Here is a 17,624-nt window from a genome sequence, read left to right as displayed (position 1 = left end):
ACTTTCCTGGGATTAGTAACAGGGATATGATTTTTTTAAAAATTCACCCAGCAATGAAAATCACTATGAATTACTTCTACAAACACAAAGAGATTTTTCATTCACTTGTTATTTTTCATAAATTCATAATAGTCCTATGACAATATAAAAAATAATTTGCATAATAACATAAAAATTCATACCATCCATCTCATTAGGTGCATTTTAAGTACCTCTTAATTTTAAATATAAGAGGAAACTTCACTTCATTTATAAAATTTCTAAGAATACAAGGTATAGTATTTCATTCTTTTTTTACTAATCTTCAAATAAACCTAAAATATTTCCTATGTGATAGGAAATTGCTAAGAAAATTTCATGACTGCAGTGATCTGAACAAATCTTATTCTCCACTTTTACTAATAAAATGGTTGCTAATTAAGTTTTTGCTTACTATAAAATTAAAACCCAAAGCAATTTGAGCTATCAAATTATTTTGTATTATTGTACTGTCGTATTTAATCAATAACTTTTTTTACATTTTTTTTACATTTGCTATTTGCAAGAGCAAATAGATTTGTATTTACAAATGCAAAAAAAACAAAAAAGCAAATGGGGCTCTTTACTGATCTATGGACTACAAAGATTTAAATATTGTGAAATAAAACCAGTACAGATACAAATCTACATTACAATATGCAGTAAAGGGAAACGGGAAGCTGATAAAATCATTTTTATAATGACTAGATAATTCCATAGTTGTTTCGATAACCCACTTCAAGAGGCTTCATCGAGTTTCCTTCATTCTATACAATTCACCATGCTTCTAGCACTCAAGAATACTATTAAAATACATACTTGGCTATTGTTTTTCACTGCTTGCGAACTCGTCTGTGAAGCATTTGAGGAGAAGCAGTCAAAAAAGGCTTGATCAGCTACCAAAATTCCATCTCTGGTGCTTTCATGTATAATCTGAAAAACAGAAAGTTGCTGAAAAAACATTTCTAAAATCAAAGATAACTATTTCTATTGAGGATCTAATTTTGAACTTCATGGAGCACATAAATTCAGGACTATTTCTTCCCCATTTAAAGCAAGTGCCTAATATAATAACTTAATCAAACTTTTTTTAAAAGTTACCATTTTATTTTATGCATTCTGAGTACAAACTGAATGCCTACAAGTATTCAGCAAGAAAAAACAGACCAGCACAAAGTCGGAAAACATGCAAAGCATGGCTTCTGGTTTTGTTTTGTTTTGAATCCAGCAGAACCCATATAGAAGGCATCTGTGTTTGCTTCTGTGTAACCAATTAACGTGCTGCATCTGTCTATATGAGTGTCTGTTTCTGCTTTCCTTTTCTATTGCATCTCTGTGTATATATGTTCACTGAAAAAGTCCAGGATGAATTATATATATTCCACTATGGGTCATGTAACTTATAATGGAAGATTCATCTGAATTACCGAACAACTCTTTCTCATAATATAATGAGAATTTTTTTTCCTATAACTTTTGTCTCTACAGCCTCTGACCTGATCTGGCCCATTTTTGACACTCCATCTTTCTTTTGCTAGTTTTTCCCTATGCCAAATTTGGCCTGTTAAATTCCATTTTGGAGAGTTATATGCTCATAAACAGATTTCTGATCCCTTTTAGCTAATCTATTTCCAACATTCTGTTGGTCTGAGAAAAAATAATAAAGCAGGAAAAGCATGCAGAACATAGTTCTGAATTTTTCTATGTCTTTAATAATAGCTTCTATCTGGGTCATGTGACCAGGCCAGAGAAGTTGAAATGGAGGAGCTGGCAACATTCCCAATCACTTCTTCCACATCGTTGCAATGGGGAAAATTTTATGGATTTTCTTTTTCTCTAACTCAGTCCAGCCTAACTTCAAATGTTTCTACTATTCATACCAAATTTGGTTGTTTTTTTCTGCTCAATTTTTGGAGCTTAATCAGGCCAATGGATAGACAGTCTCAACATAGTTTATTTTCGTAATTCCATTTAGCTGGAAAGAATAAAAAATTACATGTCTATATGAAACTCATATAACCAATTTAGCATTTTTAAAATCTTCCTAGTCAATAAATCTAAAGCAGATTTTTTAACCAAAAGTCTAGCTCGAGACTCAAATGCAAAAAACAATTTTACTAAACACATATGACTCACCCAATTTGTGTGTGTTCCATAAATTATACAGTATTACTTTCTGTTTCAGAAATCATGTAATTTTACATTTAAGGATCAACAGTTTGTGATTTGGTTTTGTCTAAATAACTGAATTGTGTACCATATAAAATATTGTATATAACACTGCCAATAAGTCTACTTATACATTATATGACAGCTTCATTTTATATATTGACAAATATTGTTTTATTATAATATCTTACTTCAACATAATCTGTGGGAACCAGTCCTTTTTCTCCTTGGCTGTTTTTGCCTTCCAGCCAGCCTCCACCTACATCCTAAAATAAATTTTAAAATATGGGGTTAGCAATTAAATTATAAAAGTAAGAAATTATATATTTAATTTTCAGAAATAGTTATACTCTGTGTTTTACATATTATTATACCTTCAACAGCCAATTTTAGTTTCTTCCTTCTTAAAAAGCATAATGGTATTTTTCTTATTTTTTTTCTTAGAATCATTCGAGAAGTAAATTCAGATTATATTTATGGGCTAATTTCATAGATAGCAAACAATATGTTCACAGTTAATTCTGACCAAAATATTTGTAATACAGGAAAAAAGTATAATCAATAAAACCTCTAATGGTTCTTGCAGGTTATTTATTATGCAATTGCCTGTAGAAGTTTTTAGGAAATCCACAAAGTATCTTCTTTCAAACTCCTTATTTTCCTACCATTTCCTCTATTTTTTGTAACACAAATAATCAAATGACAGAGAAAACTATAGAATACTTCAGATTTTTATAATAATCTTATTACTTGTTGGTAATAATTCCCACCAATTCCAATGACTCACTCTTAAGCCCAGGTATTCAGGTACAACCCAATTCTTTTTATTTCTTAACTCTATTTATCAATAAATATTTGCAACTTTGAGAAATAGTTGAACAAATTGCTCTGGGGAACTCAAGTCAGTTTGTGTTTATATATGTAAAACTATATCAAGTAAAGCCCATATTGTTATTAATCTGCATGAGAAAATAAGGATGTGCTTTAGGTTTTTTTGCAATAAAATTAATGAACATTTTCATCTTTAAATTTTCAAAATGATTAATACACATTATTTAGGACATACTTATAGTACATATTTTTGCCTACTAAAGTGCCTTACCGGATTAGTAATTGTAATGATTTCTCCTTCATTAACTGTTAGCTCATTATTTCCTGGTTCAGCAGCAAAGTCATACATCACTCGAGCCTATAAGGTATGCAAAAAATTCTACATGAATGACATATGTAACTCAGGTTCAGGGGGGAAAAAACTTAATATGAAATTCATCAATTAGCATTTTGAAAACCTGAATCCTAAAATCCAAATAAAATTCAAATTTCAAAAATATTTTAAATGGAATCAAGTCAGGCAAGCCTGAAGAACCAATTCTCAATATCTCCAACCTTTTGGTTGCACCTAATCAAATCAAATTAAATTTATTTTTTCCTTTGCATAATTAAACATGGCACAAACTAGTAGAATCAAACATAGAAGTCTATCAAGCCTCTACGTTTGAACAATAAATGCTGCATGACATAATGCAGCTATTACTTTCCAAGACTCACAAGCAGGGCATAAAGTCATTCTTTTTCATGGGAACTTGGTGGTCAGAGACATCCTGCTTTTATATATGGATATTTCATTAAATCACTGGGTTCAGTAGTAGGAAATACAGCTCTGCCCTTTTTCTTTTCCAGGAGTTTGACCCACACAATGACTCATGCTAACACCACTCTTGCTTTAGGGCAAGGGTACCCAACCCCCGATCCATGGACCGGAACTGCCGTGGCATGCCAGAAACTGGGCCACACAAACAAGTGAAGCCCCATCTGTGGGATGCAGGTAGCATGCAAAACCACGCCCCCTCCGGTCCATGGAAAAACTTTTCTCGACAGAAACAGTCCTTGGTGCCCAAAAGATTGGGAACCTCTGCTTTAGGGCTTTAATAGCTGCCTAATACACATACATTTTCTGAATGAAGCTTTTCTGCTGCTCTATACATACATTTAGCAGATTTTAGCAAAGGGGAGAGAGAGAAGAAAGTCATCTCAACCTTTCCCTTTGAACTGAGAAGTACTAAAGAGAACCAACAGGCAAAAATATGAGAGATTAGCTTTTCTTTAGTTATCAAAACGGATCTTCATAATACATACCAGATTTGATATGCTTATCCAAATTAAATCCATTAAGAGGATGATTGAACAGGATCTGCCCAAATGACACTTTGATACTTTATGAATGAAAGTCATAATACTCAAGGAACAAATTTATGTTGGAGGAATAATTGAAACATACATTAATGGTCCAATGTATCCCAATTAAATAGCAATTAAGAAACCAAAGGAGCAATGATACAAAGTATTTATCTCCCATTCCAATTTCTTAAAATATATTTCAAAGCTAATATTTTAAGAAACACACTGAATTGTATTCCACATCCATGTACATGCAAGTACAGTGGACTCTACTGTCACATTATTCACCAAAGCACCAGAGGGCAGGACAAGAAACAATGACTGGAAACTGAACAGAGAGAAGCAACCTAGAATTAAGGAGAAACTTCCTGACAGTGAGGACAATTAACCAGTGGAACAGCTTGCCTCCAGAAATCGTGGGCGCTCCATCATTGGAGGCTTTTAAGAAGAGGCTAGACAGTCACTTGTCTGAGATAGTATAGGTTCCCCTGCTTGAGCAGAGGGCTGGATTAGAAGACCTCCAAGGTCCCTTCCAGCTCTATTCTATTCTATTCTATTCTATTCTATTCTATTCCTATTCTTCTATTCTTCCCCTCTCCAAACATGGTCAAGCCCATTTGAACACTGTCATTTTTTTTTTCATTATATTATATTGATTTTCAGATTACTTCTGTGGAGTTTATTGAGCCATCAATAGTCAGACTATTTCTTCTAAAAGATACTATAAGTGCATATTGTTTTCAAATCTTTATAGGCTTAATTAAAAATCCTGGAATCCTGAACAAGAGACAAAGCTTAATGATTGAAAAAAAATGGCCCTGTTTATGTTGATTTTTTATTCTTAGTGTCTTATTATTATTATTATATCCTACTGTTTTATATATAACTCAAGGCAGTGAACAGATGGAATCCCATCAAGTTCTTGACATTCTGCAAAACATAGTTTGAAAAGAATTGTGTTCTGGATCATTGATTTACACGCTATTTACATCCTGCTGTCACTGTACATGGTGCCTTACAACTCACTGCCCCAGAAGCTTTTGATGCAAAATTTAACGCAAAAGGAAAAACTAAAATAAAAACAAATGAAAATAAATATGCCTCTTGGTTGAAGCAAAGGAGTCAAATTCCTTTACCACCATCTAACTCTTATCTAGATTTGTACAGCTCCTGTATATGTTATTCTTTCAATGTGCTTAAGCTTAATTGCTGGTACAATTATAATTGGAAAAATGGGAACCAATATTTGATATTCAATGGCTAATTAAAATATAACATTCAACATTATTTCTGCTGTATCTTTATTAGCTAGGTGCATAAGAATATTTTTATTAAAGCTGAATTTCATTATGATAAGCAACATTTCAATCACTTCATAGATGAACTATTTTCCCCACCGCACAATAAATTTCACCAAACACAGCAATACCCATTTTAGCAGTAATCTAAACTTAATCTGATATAAATTAACTCTGAGTCGACCCATGTATATCCTTCCTCTAGATGTTGTGAGTGACCAAATATTAAGTTAAACATCTGGTCTAATTATAGCTTCTTTCCCCGGACATTAAAATTATGCCACACTCTACAAGTTATGCAGTGGTCATTAGTTATATTTCATGCTTTAAGTGCACATTAAAAGGCGGCAGGATAGAAAATATCTTCTTTTGAAATGCTGATGCTACAAACCAAGCACAGTAAAGTTTGTTTCAGTCATAATAAAAACAAAAGCAAACAGGATCCTCAACCATGGACTAATACCGGGCAGCGGCATGCCAGCAAGCAGTCCGCACAAACAAGGAGAGCCTCATCCACGGGATGCAGGCAGCTCACAAAACCATGCCCCCTCCGGTCCATGGAAAAATCTCTCTCCACAGAACTGGTCCCTGGTGCCCAAAAGGTTGCTATACATAAGACAATACAGAATTAAAGTAAATATCTTTTATTGGAACTTATGAAAGATAATTGAATGCTGATACTAACCAGCCAGGTTTTGACTAAGGAAATGGACATTTGGAAATTATTTTCAAATATACAATGATACCGGTAGAAAGTGCCACTTAAAGCCATTACAATCAACTTTGTGTTATATTTAAGAACACAAATTAAAACATCAGTGACAGATGGTTGCTTATTCTTTACCTGAACACATCCTACTAATTACCACTTCTCTAAATACTGGTTCTACAACCAAACATTGTTAGAAAATGTTTTCTTCAATTCATTCAAAATCTGACTTTCTGTAGCTTAAATGTATTTATTGGGCATCTTGAAATATAGAACAATGCAGAACAAGGAGTGACACTTCTGTGCAGTATATCTTCAGATATTTAAGGATTCCTATCATATCCCTTGGTGATCTTCTCAAGATTAGACATCTCCAGTTATTTCACTCTTTCTATACCAGTGGTTCTCAACCTTTCTAATGCCACGACCCCATAATACAGTTCCCCATGTTGTGGTGACCCCCAACCACTTATACATCACCAGGTGCCAGGGGCGTGGCCAAAGAAAAGGGGAAAAAATGGCGGACAGCCTTGTTTGGCGACCCCCGTGAAATGGTCGTTCGACCCCAAATGGGGTCCCGACCCACAGGTTGAGAACCACTGTTCTATACACTCTTGATCATCCTCATCACCCCTCCCTGAAGCTGTGCATTTGTCTGAATCCTTCTCAGAGTATCCAATCCTCAAAAAATAGCCTAAATAATGCAGTATAAAGCAAAATATTTTCCAAGATTTGGAAACTAAGTTTGTGCTGATGTAGCTTAAATTACATTTGCTTTTTTTCTCAGCCACATCGCAACTCAAAAGGAATAGCAATTAACAACTTACTCTAATAACTTTTTCATAAACATGGTTAGCAAGCCAAGTACATAAATCCTATAACTGTGCATTTTCTTATCCTAAGCTTTTGTCTCTGTTGAATTAATAATTATTTGCAGCCCATTTCTCTAACTTATCAATGCCATATTGAAGTTTCTCTTGTAGTTATCACATACATTTTGCATCATCTACAAATCTGATTTGCAGCACATCATGAAGGAAAATGCTAGAAGGTAATAGAAATGTTTTCTCTTTTACTGAAATATTTGATCCAGCATTAATATAAATTAAGCTTTTTTCTTTTGGTTCTATCTCAGTTTTAAATCTATTATATCTGTATTTAAAGGATTTTAGGTTTTCACTTTTTGAAATTGGCATCTTGCTAAATAAATTAGGATTCTTTATATATTATTTATATTCAGTGCAGGATAGTATCAGACATTGTAATTAGGCCTACATTTTTCATAATTGATACAGTCAACTTTTCTTGCTTGAATGCTACACAAACCTCATTAAAGCCTTAAGTATTCTATGGACAGTACATATTTATTAATATACAAGCATACAGTGATAAGGAATTATTAGCATATAAAACTGGTCTGATTACTGTCTAGAGATTTGCTTGAGAGTTTCAGGGATAAACACAAGAGCCAATCCAGTAAATAATTACTGATACTGCTAAGCAAATATAACTCTTTAATAAATTCTTAACTGCAAAGCATTTTGAAAATGCAATTTTCTCTATATTATTTATAATACATCTCTAAGAATTGCTAATGTTATATTATTATGGATGGCCACACGGTCAGCCAGATGTTTGAACCGATCTAAACATCATTTTTATCGACCTTTTGAGTTCCTCCCAAAGACCTGGAATAGGCAGTTGTTTTATTTTATTAAAGGTATCATTGCAGGATGTAAACTGCCTTTTACAACTGACCAATTGTGATTTTTGTCAATGCTAATAGTGTTCAAGTAGTGTTCCAAACGTTTTGGATTGCATCTAAGATGCTTATTACTATTGGTACTATTTTTTACTTCTTTTGTCACAGTTGTTCTACTTACAGGTCTTTGTTTTTTGTGTTTTTCTCCAGTTCTTTCTCTTCTATTGTCGCCAGATACTTATTACATTGTTTGTAAACTAAGCATTTAGTTTACAAAGGATAGGCGGATTTGGGGTATGTGGCCACTTTTTGGATTTGAAAATATGTCACAAGATCTGTTTAAGTTTTTCATAAGCTGAATTTGAGCATTGACAATATATCTAGTCATAGTGGGTATGGCTAGTCATAAAGAAGCAAACTGATAAACTCTGCCATCTTTGCTTTACTTTACCCTCTTTTGGGGGGGGATGAATGTGGGTACACTTCTAAACAAAACAGTGGGGCCCTTATTTTTATTATTGAAAAATGTTTATGAGACCATAAGATCCCAGAGGCATTCTTGCAAATAAAAATATTAGAGGTTGTGCTTTACTATGGAACGTGTCAGCTTCCGATTTAATTAACATTGATATATCTCTCTAAACATGTGTGTATGGGGAGGGAGTTCCCTGCTGACAAGAAGACTAGCAGATATCAAGGAAGATATCTGTGGGCACCATGTTGACTTTTTGTGCTAGCTATAAACTGTGCAGGAACTGTTGCTGAAAGGATTAATGTAGTAATAAATCATTTGGGAGAAATAGCTTGTTACTATAAAAAACTGGTAAAAATAGGCCTGAATATACAATGAGAATTGTTTTCCTTACATACGTTTCATATGATTATTTTCAAAATTCCATTGCACCATTTCTTCAGTCACCCAGGGCACTTAAAAGGTAGGCAAATGCATACCGAGTGTACCTAATGAAACAAAAAATAGGTGCCCAAACTTTCATTGTTTTCTTCCCTTTTTTTCTCCCATAAAGTGGAAATTATTATTTTAAGTGCTAAATGGAGATACTTTATCTGAAGAACTGAATTAAAAAAAACTCAAATTGCCAAAATGAAAATCAAATTTGGGAAAACTGGATTCAGCCCCTCATATTTCATGGTGTGCTTTAAGTTCAGAAATGAAACACTGAGGATCCGAGCTTAGACAAATCCCTGCACTTAGTGTAAACTGTTTTATTATTCAGTTTTTTTGGGGGGAGGGAAGTGCTGTTGAATCAGTGTTGATTCCCAGTGATTGCCTGGACAAAATCACTGCCATTTTACTGGAAAGGTTTTCAGAAGTGGTTTGTCATTGTCTCTTTCTTAGGGCTGAGAGAGTGACTGGCTGACTTTTTGTCTAGGGCAGATCTAGAATCCGTGGCCTATTTCTACCCTGGAACTTTAACCACTATACTATGTCTTTACTTGCACAATGCATTCACCATCATCCTATCTTTTGCTTTTGAACAGCAGGACAAATAGTGCAGAAAGTCAATCTACAAGCACTGCCAAAGCAATAGCAGAACTGGCTTTTGTCATCTTTACTTATGTTGATCTTCCATTTTGGAAGGTTTAGCAATAAAATAGATATTACAACACCTGTGTACTCAGTGTTGCAGCATATCCTCAGGTGAATATGAATATATAAATATATAGTTTTCATATAAAATCCTAAAATGGTTATTCAGTGGCAACATCTATTCATATTCAAAATTTTATACCACTCATCTACTATATTACCTTCACAACTTAGAACACCCAAGTTCTCAAACCTAGCAGTGGATTTTTATGAATAAGTTTATGAACTTCTGAGCCATCATTTTCTCATTTCACGGATCAACAAGGATTCAAACCTAGTATTTGGAAAATAAAAACAAAACTCCCTAGTTTTTAAAACTCTTCATTCTCAAAATTTCAGAATAATTTTAGTCAATCATTTACAGTTAAATGTTATATGAATAAAGAATAAATCAGCCTATCATTTCCCTCCAGAAAACTAGCTATATAAAAGATGCCACAAGCCTCTGTTTACAGAATGAAATTGCATTTCACTGGCACAGAGACAATGACCCTTCACTTGCTTTGAACACTGTGTAGTTGCCTATTCCAGATACGGAAATCAGCACTAATTGGACTATTGTTTCAGTGGAAAAATCTTCAGTAGCTTTAGCTTCCAACAGCTGGCAAAGGAAATTCACATTGCACCACAGTAGAAATATAGTTCAAAGTGATACCAGAGCTGAATCTTGTAAAGCATCAAAAATTAGCAATATACTTCAAATTTTTATATAAAAAGTCATGTCTTTTGGAAATAAAAATATTTCTTTAAGTATTGCACAATTTAACTATTGCACTTTTATAATCACAATAATTTGTTAAATTTAATATTTTTTAAAAGAAATCAGAGTATTTTTAAAAGCTTGGTTTAAAAAGCTAAGTAAGTCATTGCTTATAAAAAAATCATTTTCAGCTCAATAGGGCTGAGTCCAGAATGTACTGTATAAGGCATACTGTAAAATGCACCTCAAACTTTGGCTTCTGTTCCAAGTCTACCCTAATTGCATTCCCACCAATTGCTAAATGAGTGCACAGAAATCTCTCTGTGTGTATGTGTGTATGTATTCAGGGGCTGAGCCCCAAAGATTTCAGCACTAGTTTCTTCCACCTTCACTCTCATGCCCAGTTTGAACTGCTTATCTAACGAATTGCTGCATGTAGTAATAGCCAGAAAAAGTCTAACTCAATAGAAATGATAAATGCAAAACAGTAAAGTATTACTAGGGATTTTCAGTAAACGCTGGTAAAGACAAAAAAATAATTTCCTCCTTAAAGGCATTTTCCCCTTCCACATTAGGATATTTCATATTAAGCCACACACAACCACTGAACAATAAAATATTACAATAAATACTTTTAATTTTTGTAATTGGTTTCTTTTCTCTTTAATATTACATATTTGGATATTTGGCTGAAGGTAGAAAAAAACACCTCCAATCAATAGGGCAATCAAAAAAAGTTTAGCTGCAACACAGAAGTCAAATTATTCACAACTGAAATAGAATAACTGAGTATTCCAAACTGTTCCTTCTGTAAATAATCATAACTACGGTAGTCTCAAAATGAAAGGGAAAGAAAACAAAAGGAAATTCAATCTCACCACAACTCTGAAAATTCTCACTGAATTTCAAATTTTCTAATTTATATATAAAACTACTTCAGAAAGGGGGAAGAGCTATACAGCGACAGATGAAGTTACAGCACTAGTCAACATCAATGCCTTGTGATTATTTTTTTTGAAGAAACTTAGACTTAAGTCATTTTTTCCTTTCCTGCTAGAATGCTGAGCACTGAAAAATGACATACTTTCAAAGAACTTGATCCAGTTCTAAAGAAACTGGTTAAATTAACCAATTATCGGAAAAGATCACATGAACTCAGAGCCTCCATTTTTTGGGGGGGGGGGATTAACTGTTTTCAAATGTAGTAGAAAGAATAGGAATTTTGTCCACATTCAACAGAAAATATGCCACCAAATCTTGTGCTCTTGTCTTTCCTTCAGCATAGCTGAGAGACCTTAGAAACATTTGTTTCCATTTTACATAGATTTTAGTTTGTTCATGTATAATAAACAGTGAATATTAACAGTAGTCAGTGGCAATACTTTTAAAATCTAGTATGCTTTCACTAGACCAAATTGAGGCTGATGTATGTATAAGTGTATGTGTATATTTGCTGTAATACTTCAGTTTTGCTAATATCAGTATGATATGATCATTGCTGAAGTTTCACTTTAACCACTTTCTCAATCTCAGTGGAGAATAGTAACCAACATGGAAAGTATAAAGTCTGTAAAAGCATTACTAACTACAATTCTAAACAATAGATCCATGTGATTACACATATTTTATTTCAAACATTGTTTGGAAATCTTAATTATTGTAAATAATTGCACTGATAATTCTATCAGTTTTAAGCCTATAGATCAGTGGTTCCCAACCTTTTCTATACCCCGCACCCCTAGAACGCTTCTGATATATTCTCACACCCCTTACAAAAGTTCGAAATAACTGCAACGAATTTTGCAGATACACTATAATTTTGAAAACCCAAGTTTTCGCATCCCCTGGAATATCATCTTGACCCCTGGTTGGGAACCCCTGCTATAGATCAAGAGAACAAGGATCTCTTCCACTAATATTTACCAGTTTTTACACTTGTATTCAAGAATTAAATATAGCAAACAATAATTTTAACTGCCAAATTTAAATATATCTTGCTTTTATTTCCCAGTCCCCACATATCAAAATTGGAGTTGTTGAGATCTGTTAATGCTTTTTATCTCCAGCAATATTATTAAAATGTTTTCCTGCAATTAATATTCACAGCCCTAAAAACATTAGCCAAGCAAGGCCCAATGATACTCTCACATAAACATCTACAATTTTAGATTTTTTTTTTTTAAAAAAAGCACCCTGTAATATTTGTACTGCATCCTGGACACAATTGCAGGATGGAACAGACACTTTTATTTTTACATCTGGAAAGAAGTACAGTATGGAGGGTGTGTGCTGAATGTGAACACGCCTACAAAGGGCAAGAGCCAACCTAAACTCTTCTAATATTGTCATAGGTCTGCATTAAAACACTGAACTTGGAGGGGGGGGGGGAAATGCCCAGGTAAGAAAATAACTAAGTTTATAAAGACAAGGGCATAGAAGCCTTTGAACTGGAAAACGAAATCTCTCCCCGTCCAAAAGAACTCACATCGCTATTTACCAGCTTGATGAACTTATTATTAGTTGGAGAGAACTCTTTTTCTAGAGAGCTATTTCAAAGTTTGCGTTCTGCCTTCGGTTGGCTGGCCCCAACCGGAAAACAGGTCTAAGGCCCACGCGGAGGAGGTCTGCGTGTGCAATAGCCAAAGGGGCAAAGTACACGAAAGGCGCCAAGATAAAATGCACAGCTCGGGCTAGGCACCCTTCCGCCCCCGCCCCCCCCTCACAGTTCAGCCGAGGGAAGCGGAGGGTCTATTCCTCAAACACGCCCTTGTGACAAGTATCCCTCATGCTACCGTCCTGGACGGCGCCCACCCCAAGAGCGGGAGATGCAACCCCGCCAAACCGCCGCTTTCCCAGCGCGAGAGGCACGAACCCCATCCCTACCAGCCGTCCCCCTTTGCCCGTGTAACGCCCGAGTTGTTTCAAAGCGCAAACAAAACACGAGTGGGCGGGGGCGGCCAAGCCAGCGTTCCCCAAACCTGAGGCGGCGAGGCAAGGGGCGAGCGGGGCCAGCCGGGGTCTCCTCACCTTGGTGGCCATGGTGGGCTTTGGCGGCTTGTCTCCCCGCCTCCGGAGGGAGCCTGACTGGCGAGTCTGCTTTTAGGCTCCCTCCTACTGGGCCGCGGCGGCGCTGGGGGAGGAGGGAGGAGGAAGGCGGCGGCGGCGCGGCTCCTGCTCCGTTTTTCAGGCCAGCCGCCGCTTCCCCTTCCCTTCCTGCTGGACTTCCAGCCACGAGAAGGCAAGGAGCTCCTAAACTGGCGGCCGGGCAGAATCCGGGCTGCGAGCACCGCCTGCGTTTCCTCTCGCCTCCCGCCTCTTCCTGATCGGTTCGCCCATAGCCAGGGGCGGGGTTTCCACGAAGGCGTCCCGAAACCTAAGCAGGAAAAAGGAGAAAAGGAGCCCGAGCCATCTCGCCGAGAGCCCACCGCTTGGGCGCACGTGTGCTGGTTCGGCGGAGGGGAGCGAGAGCCGTGGGGAAGTTGCCTCCCAATTCCTCGCCCCCTCGGCATCCCAGGAGCGCCGACTCCGCCGTTCATCCGCTAAAACTCCAGCCTGCCTTAGAAATAATAGTATTCTGTCAGTGTGGAAAACATTAGGCCAGTGCAAAGGCTGATTTCCGTCCTTGCCCACGGGCGCAGCGGACAGGCGCGAGGAAAGTGGTTGTCCCAAGCTCTTTTGGATGGCGCCAGGACTGCCAGAAGGAAGTAGCCCTGTTCATTTTGAATTAATAGTTTGCTCCTAATACTATTAAGACAGTGACTAACCGCAGTAGGAATCAGGTAGGTGGCCCTCGTTCCATTCCAGCCTAACAACTGCAGTTAAAATGCAGAAAACAAGGCATTGAGGAGAAGTGGTAACTGGCCAAGAAAAGCTCCATCTTGCGTGCCTATTTCTTTTCTAAATCAGGAGAAACTCCAGAACTGCGTTCCTCTCATTACAGGTGTGGACTATTGTAGTGTGCTCTAGGTGAGGCTGCCCTAGAACAGGGCTTTTCAACTTTTTCGCCCATTGTACCACTTTTAGGATATGGCAATATCTGAGTACCACCAGTCACCTAGCAAGGTGTCAAAAACTTGATGACCCCCCCCCAAAAGGAAAAAAGTGATAAGAGTACAGGTAGTCCTCGACTTACAACAATTTGCTTAGTAACTGTTTGAAGTTACAAAGCAATGAAAAAAGTGACTTATGACCATTTTTCACACTTACTACTGTTGCAGCATCCCCAGGGTCATGTGATTTACACTCGGATGCTTGGCAACTGATTCATACTTATGACAGTCAGTGTCCCAGGGTCACGTGATCACCTTTTGCAACTTTTTGACAAGCGAAGTCAATGGCCTGGGGGGCATGACCAACTCAACATCACTCAGGTTGCGGGCCACCTGTGGGGGCTGCGGGGAGGGCTGTGGGGGGATCTGTGGGTCTCTGGTGAGGGGGGTTGGACTGGGGTGGGCGCTTTCTCTCCCTCCCATTGCTCCTTCCCTCCCTCTTTGTCCCTTCCCTCCCTCCCTCCTCATTGTCCCCTCCCTCCCATTGTCCCTTCCTTCCCTCCCACTCTTCCTTCCCTCCCTCTCTCTTTTTCCCTTCCTTCCTTCCCTCCCTCCCATTGTCCCTTCCTCCCTCCCTCCCTGTGCCCAGGAAGGGACAAGGGGAGGGGGACAGGTTGCCAGATGGGGCTGTGCTGGTGGTGGCCATGGCTTGAAAGGCCACTGTAAATTGCTGGACAAGAGCCACACAGCATTAAGAGCAGAGTGGTGGGAAGATACTTGTAATGAGGGAGGGAGAAAAACAGGCATCCACTGAAGGAAATCAGCAAATGGCCCTCATCCATTTCACACACCCGTGGACTCCGGGGGAAGGGACACCCTGAGCAGCATGAGAGTCCACATTACCTGCACTACACTGCCCAGCCCCCAGCCTGGTTTTGGCAGGCAGCGGCGCACTCTCCTCACCGCATGGAGTGGCTGGGCTGGGCAAGGCGAACCGGTGACATGCCAAACCTGCAAGGGCGGTGAGCTCATGTGCCTGGTGCCTGGTGTCCAGGGCGACTGTTTTGCCACGCAGGCTGACCGCGTTCTGAGTGCTTCCCTTTTACCCAGGCAGGTTCAGCTTGTTGCTGGTTGACTTTGCCTGGCCAGCCCAGTCTCTCTACACAGTGAGGAGAACGCACTGCTGCCTGCCAAAATTGGGCAGGCTGGGGGGGGGGTCTGGGTGGCGTAGTGCAGGTAAAATGGACTCTCATGCCACAATCCTTCCCCAGCCGTGTTTCTTACCTGTTTGTCGCTGCCACCTATGTGTGGGTGCCCAGCCTGTTTTTTGTCCTCTCTCGCCCCTCCTCTTTTTACCTTTGGTGCAGCTCCAGCTGACTCTTCCTCCTCCTCCCAAGGCTGTGTCTTTTTTTTTCTCTCCCTGTCCTGCCCAACCTGCCTCCTTTTATATCCCTTCCTGTCTCCACCTCCTCTTCTTCCTTTCTCTTCTGGGTGGTGCCGGAAGTGCTGATCCTGGGGTCTTTGCCTCGCCCCAAGCAGCCCTGCAGCTCCTGAAGACTCTCTCAGAGCAAGTCCTACACTGCGCCGCTTTGGCTCATTCTTTCCCCCGCTACCCTGGGCTGGGCTGGGCAGGGCCGCGTAAAACCGGGTGTGGTTTTGCATACTGCCTGCATCCTGCAGATGGGGTTTTGTTTGTGCGGACCAATTGTTAGCATGCTGCAAGTCTTATTTTCAGGGGATGTCTTTTATACTCACCTCCAGCACCAACACCCAGCTGGTCTCTGCAGCTGCATTCCAGCCTGCATTTCACAGTCAGGCCTTTCCAGAAGGCCTATGCAGCTGAGCACCATGCTATGGATTTAATCCATAGCTCAGTTCCTGGCTGCAGAGATCTTGCAGAATGAGGTATGAGGTGCATATTATTTTTTTAGATTTAAACCAATAAGATTTATTGATATATATTGATTAAAACTAGAATTTATTGCTTTAGAATTGCACTGCAAATCCTGTTTCACTGTAGGAATGTGTGAACATGCTAATTTTTGAAAATATTTTCCTAATTGTTCTGGAGTGCAAAGTTCATTAAACTTCAGTAAGGGCCTTATAATAGTGTCTAGCAAAAATTGTCTTTGCTTTTCTTGTTTTTTGGTAGTACCAGTCTGACTTTGAGCAATGTCTCAAACAATTTTTGCTATATTATCCCAAAGACTCTAATGTAAACTGAATACCTGAAATAGTACTGGGGAAGGAAAAAGCAGCATACTATTGCTTCATAGATGTGAAATTGAGACAAGGCAACATTATAATATTACTTCTCTAGCGAGTAAGTAAAGTGAATGTTAAAACTTAAAAGATTTAAAACTATCAAATGATCTGAAACCTGGGTAACTTTATACTGATATGTACCTTTTTGTTCCCAGCTATCTCAGAAATGGAAATAATAATCTGGTTTTGTCAGCCCTTCGAGGCAGGCCAGGTCAGGAAATAGACAATATCAAAAAATGTTAGAAATCAACTTTATTGACATAAGGCTATAACAATTTAAGAAGGCTGACAGCATTTCCCTTTTTTTAAGTCTCAGACTAAAAAAATCAAGAAACAGTAACACTGAGTTTCTTTCTCATGCTTTCCTATTTTCCTGGGCTTAGTCATCATGCTTTATTAATGACTGTTGCATATTTTCTCCAAGATCATCTCTGCATTCCTCCATAGATTTAAGGAAGTATTGTAAGAATGACATTTCACATAAGGACATAAAGCATTTTAGAATGATGACTATTTTCCATTCCAAGCAGGTCCCATTCAGTACTAAAAAGGGGTGGAAGAGGTTTTGCTCCTTGGTCACTGAAGCATTTGTCAAGAAGAAGCAAAGGCAACTGTTTTGTGATCTTTAATACTCAAATTTTGTTTGAAATTGGCTGATGAATTGTGTCTTTCTATTCAATACACTGTACTCTTTGGGATTTTCCTGGCGGCATAAAAGAATTAAGGATGCAAAGTTTCATTGTGCTCAGGTAATATGGAGTAATGGTATCTCCCCTTTGCGGGGCCATATTCAAAACAAGTGGAAGTTCTTATCAGATATATTTTTCAAATTGTGAATACTCAGAAAAGATTTTACAATTATATTTACAAATACATTTAGAAAGGTTCTACAACAAAACCTCTGGGTTTTATCTGATAAAAAAGGTTTTTCTCCAACTTCCTTTTCCTATTTAGCCTCATGTGAAAGGAAGCCCAAAAGGTATTCTT

The 17,624-nt window shown here is 38.0% G+C and overlaps 1 protein-coding gene across 1 annotated transcript in view; it reads right to left on the bottom strand.

Annotated features, from left to right (window-relative positions):
* Window positions 1–13,797, bottom strand: part of SNX9 (sorting nexin 9) — a 33,674-nt gene extending 19,877 nt beyond the window's left edge. Inside the window, exons 1-4 of the mRNA XM_039358266.1 lie at window positions 13,411–13,797; window positions 3,290–3,376; window positions 2,379–2,453; window positions 838–951 (exon numbers count right to left, since the gene is read on the bottom strand). Coding sequence (XP_039214200.1) covers window positions 838–951; window positions 2,379–2,453; window positions 3,290–3,376; window positions 13,411–13,422 — 288 coding nt within the window. The 5' untranslated portion in view covers window positions 13,423–13,797. The remainder of the gene's footprint in view (window positions 1–837; window positions 952–2,378; window positions 2,454–3,289; window positions 3,377–13,410) is intronic.
* Window positions 13,798–17,624: the final 3,827 nt, after the last annotated feature.

The sequence above is a fragment of the Crotalus tigris genome, unplaced genomic scaffold (genome assembly GCF_016545835.1).
Source record: "Crotalus tigris isolate CLP2741 ecotype Arizona unplaced genomic scaffold, ASM1654583v1 scf7180000019007.31208882:3723066, whole genome shotgun sequence".
Lineage (NCBI taxonomy): Eukaryota > Metazoa > Chordata > Lepidosauria > Squamata > Viperidae > Crotalus > Crotalus tigris.
The sequence above is the reverse complement of the archived record's forward strand: the minus strand, read 5'-3'. Positions and strand labels throughout refer to the sequence as shown.